The 9,607-nt window shown below is 41.8% G+C and overlaps 1 protein-coding gene across 3 annotated transcripts in view; it reads right to left on the bottom strand.

Annotated features, from left to right (window-relative positions):
* Positions 1-8,718, bottom strand: part of cdh31 (cadherin 31) — a 51,707-nt gene extending 42,989 nt beyond the window's left edge. Inside the window, exons 1-2 of one of the 3 annotated variants that reach the window (XM_043706766.1) lie at positions 8,359-8,718; positions 7,975-8,074 (exon numbers count right to left, since the gene is read on the bottom strand). In XM_043706766.1, coding sequence (XP_043562701.1) covers positions 7,975-8,074; positions 8,359-8,505 — 247 coding nt within the window. In that variant the 5' untranslated portion in view covers positions 8,506-8,718. The remainder of the gene's footprint in view (positions 1-7,974; positions 8,075-8,358) is intronic. The other 2 variants (XM_043706764.1, XM_043706767.1) reach the window with 2 other exon arrangements.
* Between the last annotated feature and the right edge of the window lie 889 nt (positions 8,719-9,607).

A 9,607-nucleotide genomic window follows, 5' to 3' on the forward strand; every position in this document is an offset into this window, starting at 1 on the left:
CTCTGAAGGGCATAAATTTCCACAAGGTGGCTCAAATTGTAGCACAGGATCCTAAGAGGGGGTCCAGACTCTGGAGCCTAGTGTGTAGTTTTGGACAGATGGTGGCCAGTTCATCCAGAAGCTCAGAGCTCACTTTAGCTGTCTCAGTTCCTTATGTATTCTTGTTCCAAGTCCCATGTACTGGACATTAACTGATGCCGAATGGCTACGAGAACCTTTTCCAAACCCTTTTAGGATTGGGAGCCAGGGCCAACAGTGCTGTTTGACAGAGATATACAGAAGAATAAGAAAAACTCAAAGCATGCATTTTCCTTGGGAATTTACCTTAGCTTTCCTCATTGAGAAGACAATATTACAAGGCAGAGCTGAAATATAAAATAAGCAATTAAATTCTCAGGCTAGGCAGTTTCCGTGGAGACAAATAGAAAGTGGATGGAACTTCCCATTATTCTGGGAACAGGATGCATGGAGGTGGGGGCGGGGCTTACTTGTGAGAGAGGCTACAAGTCAAGTTTGGTGGGTGAAGAGGAAAATTAAGTGAAGGCCATAATCAGGCCAGGTCAAGTCTGACTGGAAAGGAGGAGGCTCAACAGGCTCTATGGCCTACCCCAGCTCATTTATCTTGTGACTTTCTTAGAGGTTACACCAACCAAATTTCCTCTTGCAATTCAGACTGTACCTATTCCTGTATTGAGGTGAGTTAATGTTGGCCCTTTTACCACAATAACTTGAATGCAGTTTTTTTGGGGTAAGAGGTGGAGGAGAGAATGGAGCAAGGCAACTACACCAGCTGCAGACATTCGTTGAGCTCTTCTTTCCATAATACAGATGACATGTTGTTACAGAATCTAATTTCAATGTATATCAGTAACTCAGGGCCACAGTTTCAAGATTTGCTGAGAGAGAGCTAGGAGTGAAGAGAGGAGAAACTTCTTTGCTCAGTTGTTAGGATTTGGAATATGCTGGTGGTGGCAGATTCCATAGAGATTTCAAAAGAGCTGGGTATAGGAAGATGGCAAACTTAAGAGTGCTATACAGAGATAGGGCAGGTGAATAGGAAGGGCTGAGTGGCTCCTTTGAGAACCAGTACACATATGATGGGTCAAATAAAATCAGAGAATTTTATTATACAGGAGGAGGCTAAGTTACTAATCTTTAGTTGCTAGCCATTGAGGTTCCCAGGTGAAGCAAGACTGGTGCTTTCTCTGCCATGTCAGAAATAGCAGAGCTTTTTTTAAAACAAAAAAGACTCTTGCATATATCAACTGAGGTCTTGACATCTAAGATCTGTTAACTGGTTGCAAAAATGACTTAAGCACTCAGCCTGACAAATGTCGTATCCTGAAGGTATGCATATCTTTAATATTTCTGATAAATCTACTCATTGAAGATAAAACCGCAGGCCACAAATGTCAACTTTCACTGCTCTTCCTCAAAGTAATGCCATGGGATCTTTTACAGCCTCCTGAAAAGGCAGGCTTTGGTTTAACATCTGACGATGTTCCCTCAGTCCTTCACCGCAGTAGCAGCCTTAGTTTTGCTACTCAAGCCTTGGAATGGGACTTGAATAGAAAGCCTCATGCTTCAGGGGAATGAATACTACAATTGAGTCATGCCTGGCAACTAGCTTTACTGCTATGACCACTTTGTCAGAGCAAAGTGCAGGTCAGGTGAATTGGCCATGCTAAATTGCCCGTAGTGTTAGGTGCATTAGTCAGGGGTGAATGTAGGGGAATGGGTCTGGGTGGGCTGCTCTTCGGAGGGATGGTGTGGACTTGTTGAGCCGAAGGGCCTGTTTCCACACTGTAGAGAATCTAATCTTAATAAATGGCTTAAAAATATATCTGTTGAGCAGGTGACCAAAAAATCATTTTAAAAAAAGACAACGGTTCCAAAAGGCCGAAGATAGTCACGAGCTTCACCTTCTGCTTCCCTGTGCCAACAGAATAATTAAAGTCAGTTCAGCATTGTGGGTACTCATTAGTAAATTAAGCACGCAAAAGGTAAATTACAGGTTATCCTGTATCTCTGAAGCAGGGCAGATCCTCATGTGGATTGAACCATGGTGTTTACCTCTCGTCCCCACCCTTCAGCCCAGGGATGCTGAATAAAACCTGGAGCAGATTTCTCTGGATGGAAGAGAAGGAATTAAAACAAACAAAAAGTAAACATACACCTCCCTGCATTTTGTTTGCTGGTCTTCAGTTTCCCTTCAAAATTGTGGGGACTCTAAAATGGCATTGTTCTCAGCAGACTTATATTTACATTCAAATTTAGGGATGGAACATACTTTATTCCAACTTGCTTCAGGCAATAGGTAATGAATGGCATCAGTGCAGTCAGGTATTTATAAACAGACAGCTTAACTATAAGTCTTCCTGCTGAGTGTAGCCCTTGAAATAAATTAGTAAAAAAAACTCGTGCATTGGTAAAAAAAGGACCTGACTCTTGTTAAATTTGGTAAAACTTCTAAACTTATAATTTACAAAGAGAATGGATGTGTGCTTCTTGACAGTTATTATAGTTCCTTTCAACACTCCCCCCTTGATATGGGTACAACTTCAAACAAGAACTGAGTTTTTTCTTAGCAACTTCAAAATTATGGGTATTTGTTCCTTTTCTCCTTCCCCCCACCCCCGCCGGCTCCCACCCCATCTATAGAGTGTTACTTTTTGGGAAGATTCTGTCTATTACTTTGCATTAAAAAAAGGTGTCAAATACTCAATCTTGTGAAAATTTATTCAAGCAGATAGCTTTCAAAAAGTTTGTTGTTTGATAACTTGCTACCATTCTCTTATCACACCTGACCCATTAAAGTATGTTGCAAATATTTATGCAAGATGCCAAAAGCAGATTCAACCATTAAGGATATCATAATTACAAAAATGTGCTAAACTGTAACTATTACCCAAACAAACTGTTATAGTGTTTGCATTTTTAAGCATCCATTGTCACTTGTGCAGACGTTGGATTCCGATCAGAATAGGTCACAACATCCTGCCACAGTGCAAAGGACAGGATCTTGGTTGTTCATCTCCATAAATGAACGAACAACTTGCCAAACAAATTCTGAATTAGTTTTTGAGAATACAGTCCAGCCAATACAAAGAAACTTGCAAAGTAATCATCAGAAACAAGCCAGTCTAATCAGTTGTTAGTTTTTTTTCAGCCAGTGAGCAAATAGTTTAATCACATTTATCAATCCTGAAAGTGAGGCGGTAGCAGAGATTAAATCGTTTTAAGTGATTAGAGATAGAAAGGATAGCTAGAACGTAGCACAAGTCTGTTAATCTAATGCTGACATTTTCAGTCTCAACTCTTTCCCTAGAAGTTAAATTCTGTTCAGTTTTGCACATAGGTCTCTTGCTCACTATTTTAAGACTAACAACTAAACCATCTCCTTCATTCCAAAACCTTTCAACTATGGAATAATCTAATTCAGGACAATGGGTTTAGCTCAATTGGCTGGATTATCAGTTTGCAGAGCAGTGTGATACTAACAGTGTGGGTTCAATTCCCATCACTGGTTTGAGATTACCATGAAGGACTCTCCTTCTCAACTTCTTCTCTCGCCTGAGATCGGTGCCCCTCAGGTTAGAACATAGAACAATACAGCACAGAACATGCCCTTCGGCCCACGATGTTGTGCCGAACATTTGTCCTAGCTTAAGCACCCATCTGCGTACCTATCCAATTGCCGCTTAAAGGTCACCAATGATTCTGACTCTGCCACTCCCACAGGCAGCGCATTCCATGCCCCCACCACTCTCTGGGTAAAGAACCGACCCCTGACATCCCCCCTATACCTTACACCCTTCACCTTAAATTTATGTCCCCTTGTAACACTCTAATTATCGAGTATTTTTAGTTGTATTGATCAATGAATGGAGAATAACCTTTTGTATAGTTTGGTATATTAGTTGACTGTATTAGTTGTTTTTAATATGTTTATTAAAGCAGAATTCTTAAAACCCAAAATTTGGTTGTGCAAACTCTTCCCTTGGTCACTGGGGAATTCACATCCCTTTTTAAGAGTTATTATTCTCTATGGGGATATGCCCTAAATATACACAGGATCTGTTCGGATGAGGAGGAACATGACGGACAGCTGAAAGTGCTCAAGCATGCCCTCATAAGAACAGGGTGTGATGCTTAATTCATCAACCGCCAGTTCCAACATGCCATAGCGAGAAACCGTAATGACCTCCTTAGGAGACAGACACAGGCTGCAACTGATAGGGTACCGTTCATTGTCCAGTACTTCCTGGGAGCTGAAAGACTGCTCCATGCTCTTCGTGGCCTGTAACACATTATTGATGAGGGTGAGCACCTTGCCAAGACCTTTCCTACGTCTCCACTTCTCGCCTTTAAACAATCACCAAACATCAAACAGATCATTGTTCGCAGCAAGCTGCCCAGCCTTCAGGACAACATCGACCACAACACTGTACAACCCGTCACGGCAGCTGCTGCAAGACGTGTCAGAATATCGAACAGATACCATAATTATTCCATGTACACTACATCCACTGCTCTACCCTCATCCACATGCTTGGTCACCTCCTCAAAAGGTTAAATCACTGCCAGTCGCTTCTCTCTCTAAATGAGAGCGCTACCCCTATAGTCTGGCAAGACCACAGTAACACAACAACAATTCTAATTCAGATCACTATCTCCAATCATCTCAACATCTTTATCATGTTGCCTTATAAACTGCAATGTTCTAATACAAAAAAGTGAGAAAATCATAATCATATTTGCTCATACACCAGTACCCTGGTGAAAAGGCATCATGTCTGCTTTAAGCTCCCATTATTCTGACAAGATGTAGAACTCAATACTGCATAAAGTACACAGGTCAAAGTCCAGCAGGGTTTCATGGGGAGTCACTTTTGGCTTATGCACGTTAAACCTTTACTGCTAAAACCTAGAATGCCATTATTATTTTACAGCTTCAATAGCTTGAAGTGCTCTCTTTAATGGTCTGCAAAGCCTGCACCATCCGCCAGTGGCGTAAAAAAAAATCCATGTTACAACTCAAAGAGCAGCAAGCTCTGCTGGTTGTTTAATCATGCTAATTTCAATCTACACTACTTGTTACCTATTCTTTCATTAGATTTGTTTGCTAGAAACAGGTATTGCATTAGTTCAGAGTGAACAGAAGATATCTTAAGTCTTCATTGTACAGCTAGACCCAAGAGATCAAAGGATTCCTGGTACGAGCTACTATGTTAGCTAATCTCAATCAGAGCAGTGGTCCAAGTGATAAAAATGGCAGATTCCACCTAGCTCAGGAAGGGGAACACCAAGCCAAAACCAAAAACGTACAAATTGACTTTGGATAGTGATAAATACAAGAAGTTGAAAGCAAAGGCAAATAATATAACCACAGTCTGCAAGAAAGTGAGGATGCATCAAAATTTAAATAAGTATACTTAATTACAAGTTAGAAAGGATTTCTAGGAAAGAGCATCAGCTCATCACTCAAATGTTGAATATGCATGCGTCATATAGCATTAGATTACTTACAGTGTGGAAACAGGCCCTTCAGCCCAACAAGTCCACACCGACCCTTCGAAGAGCAACCCATCCAGACCCATTCCCCTACATTTACCCCATCACCTAACACTACAGGCAATTTAGCATGGCCAATTCACCTAACCTGCATATCTTTGGACTGTGGGAGGAAACCGGAGCACCCGGAGGAAACCCATACAGACACGGGGAGAATGTGCAAACTCCACACAGACAGTTGCCCAAGGTGGGAATTGAACCTGGGTCCCTGGTGCTGTGAGGCAGCAGTGCTAGCCACTGTGCCACCGTGCCATGCTACAACTCAAAGAAATGAAGCTGTAAAATAATAACAGCATTCTAGGTTTTAGCAGTAAAGGTTTAATGTGCCTAAGCCAAAAATGACTCCCCATGAAACCCTGCTGGACTTTGACCTATATATTTTATGCAGCAATGAATTCGACATCTTGTCAGAAGGTATTTGAGACAAGGTATTTCACAGACAAAAATCAGCCAAAACTCAAGTTTTGGCTCATATGACATGAAATGAATTGGCAAAATTCTTCATTTCCTACAATGAGTGAGTATCATATATAAGTATTGAAACAAAAGGTACACATCCAAAAGCCAAAAGACCACAGTTGAAGTAAATGAGAAGGAATCATTTTCCTTGTTATACTACTCCCACACCTTTGTTATCCTGATCACCATGAAATGATGAATATAAACAAATATCACGAGCACTTGAATAGAGACAAACATAGTAAAAAACAAATCAGCCAGGAGGCACACAGACAAGATTGAATACATTATCTTGTCATGTGTTCAGAAAACCTTCACAGCATTTGAACTATCCAGTTCATGCATAATTACAAATCTCATCATTGAACAAATCCCTATTCACAATAAACCACTTCATCTGCTGCTTGGTGTTCCCTCTTTGGAATAATATTTCAGAATCACATGGGTGTTTCATTTATATTTATCCTGAAAATGCAAGGAGGGCATGAACAAACTCTATATTTGAATGTGGTTGCTACATTCTAATGTCAAGTGACTGTGCAAATGTCTTTTTTATTGCTCATTTTGACTTCTACAAATGAGAGAGTGCAAAATCAGATCTGCACTAGATTAAATCCATTAATGATGGTAGTCACCTCTTACACCCACCGCAACCCCAGCCTCCAGCCAACACAAGCTTTTTAGAAAATCTCTTGACAGGATCTACAATATAAATCATAAAGCACGTTTCCCAAGGGATCTCAAACTTTGCAGAACAAATCTCAACTGAAATCCAAGGACTTCAAAGCTCAGTTTCTCCAAAGACTGACCAAATAATTTCAGTCCAGCACACAGAAAACCTTTAACGGAAATCATCTGTTTTAGTGCCCCATTCACCTACAGGCAGCACTCTGTATTGCTGGTGCGGGAGACATTTTCAGGTGAGCTGGACGTTTTTTTTGAAATTTGGAAAGCATCCATTTTGTTAAATTAAACCCAAAGTATCACACAGGGGATTTTCAACAAGTAGGCAAAACACAAAAACAAACAATGGAATCAATTATTTATTTCCCATGAATGAAGTTAGCAGGGATTTATAGACTGAAAGATAGGTCAGCCGATTAAAAAGGGAAAATTCGGTGTTTAAAACGAAGGCGTCTACTTTATAAAACGCATTATAATCTGGCTAGGGCTGTTTGGAAGCTGAAAGTGTTCTGGGGCTTTTTCCCAGAGAGAGAAAAAAAGTTTAAATTGTGTTCAGTCCCTGGGGTGATTTTTGAAAACTTGTTTCTCAAAAGTAGCTGCACTGACTAGATGTTAGCAACAGCAGTTCGCTGGTCAGAGTAACTGTACACCGTAGTTAGTTAAAGCTGTAGGGAAGTAAAAAAAAAATCAGACTGTCACACACTCGAAACCTGCGGCGTCTAATATTAAATTAGACAGGGGAGGGGTGTCAGTATCCAAACACAGAGCTATCTCTCCCTCCTTTCACTGCACTCAAAATACAAATAATCCACTGGGAAACAAACAGGGGTCCCAACTCATTGCCAAAACCTGGACTTTCCTGGAGGAGTGCAGAGGATTTGGGGATATAAAAGGTATCGCACCTGCATTTCACAGCTCGAACAGAAAGTTAAACGAAAGGCGAGAATCGAAAGTCTAGCCACCGCCCTCAGTACAGGGAGCAGACAATCTCTGTTAATGTATTTTAATCATCAAATCTCCCAGTGAAAAGAGAGGGGAGGGGGGGATCGCGGAATCCTCTACATCCGACCGCACTTTTTAAACACGATTTAATTCCACCTCACGGGATCCATTTTACTCAGGGATTCGGGATGATTCTCGATCCCGCTTGATCCCTTTTCTGAGTAACCTCCCTCCCCACCAATATTCTCAGTCTCGCTTCCGCATTTCTCCCTGTGAATTCCCCACCGATTCTCAGGTACTTTCCTGAACCCTTACCTCTGCCCAGAACGTGTCCCACCTCCAACAAGGGCACACTGAAAGTGTAGCTCTTTGGGTCGAACCCTTTACATTGCATCGATGCCTCACCGCTCCAAACCTGGGGATTCGGACAAATTAACATTAAATACAGTAAAGAAAACAAAACCATCCTTTCTCTCAGTTTACAGCACATCCCCTCCCAAAGCGGGTTGGATACGCCGCAACTGGGAATAACTCACACTAACTCGGATTAAAGCTCAGCCGACGAGGAAACTGAGAAGAAATTGAAGATTTGGAGAGAGGGGGGCTTCAGGGCATTAAACCGGGGACCTTAGAAACCGTCCCTGAGCAGAGCTCTGGAGATGTACAGGGTGTAACCTGGTCAGAGTAGAACTCACTCACCTGGAGCAGGAGGGTTACTAGCCCCACAAGCAGCAGACTATAATTCCCCATTGGGTTGCGAGTCTGTTTCCAAAGCACGTTGTATCTGTTACCTCCCGATTCTACCTCCTTGTTCACAATAAGTTGCCCCTTCTCTCTGATCACCATCCTTCACCAACTCGCCCAAGACTGGAGGCCAATCGCCGCTAGTCCAGGTGACGTCTCCAGGTGAGTTTCTCTCTCATTGGCTGGCAGCCGGATGCTTGAGTCCAATTTTGGGTAAAGCCAGTCGCTGGTGTCAGGTAAAAGGAAGCAGCGACCCGAGGCTATCCGTGATCCAATGAATTCCCCCACTCCCAGTTTCAGTGGGAGGTGGCGGAAATGATGCCGTTTACTCGAAACAGTGGGCATCAAAACGAAAGGGCTGTGTAGATCTTGTTAAGTATGAACTGTCTGTACAGCGATCTCTTGCAAAGCTGGCTTCCATCCCACTGTGTAATGTGGATCTGGGCGGTGCCTGCATTAATGTCGAGTTTAGCCCCAACACAGATCAGTGAACAAGGAGGTCAAACTGCCTCTATCACTGAACACAGTTTCAAACCAGGGTGGCTGGAGTGGACGGTGCTGGCTTTGGCAACTGTTCTGTATTGTTTGGAGAGAATTGAAGTTAAATTTAGATATTATCTATACTAAAACCTGATGTTAAAAATCACACAACACCAGGTTATAGCCAACAGGTTTATGAAATATGTAGGTGATTTTTCTTTGCAGACCAGAATTTCTAGAGAATGGGACACAGTCTAGTGAAATTTGGTCTTTCAACAAGCCTCTCTTCTGGGCTGGATGAGCAACACCGATGTTAATTGCATCACTAGACTCATCTGTAAGTTTCTGTCGAAGCCTCTATGCCCCTTTTGTCCCTTTTAGACACTCCTTAAAACTGTTAAAGGTGCTTTATAAATGCATGTTGTTGCAAATACAGGAAGCACCATGTAGTATTGTTTTTCCACCCAGCACATTGTAATGCAATATTTGGCTTTTGTGTCTGCATATAAACACTTGCATTGAGCGGATACCTGTCAATTTTCATCCTAGCTAATGTTTAAAAGGCAGTAAATATGAATAACTTATTCATTTATTGAACTCCATGTAATGGAGGTTGACCACCTATACTGTAACAGAAGGAATTCCATGGTATTGACTTTGGGTCAGTGAGGAGACAGCAATACATTTCCAAATCAGGATGTATATGCTTTGGAGGGGATTTTTA

The sequence above is a fragment of the Chiloscyllium plagiosum genome, chromosome 17, assembly GCF_004010195.1.
Source record: "Chiloscyllium plagiosum isolate BGI_BamShark_2017 chromosome 17, ASM401019v2, whole genome shotgun sequence".
NCBI classification, from domain to species: domain Eukaryota; kingdom Metazoa; phylum Chordata; class Chondrichthyes; order Orectolobiformes; family Hemiscylliidae; genus Chiloscyllium; species Chiloscyllium plagiosum.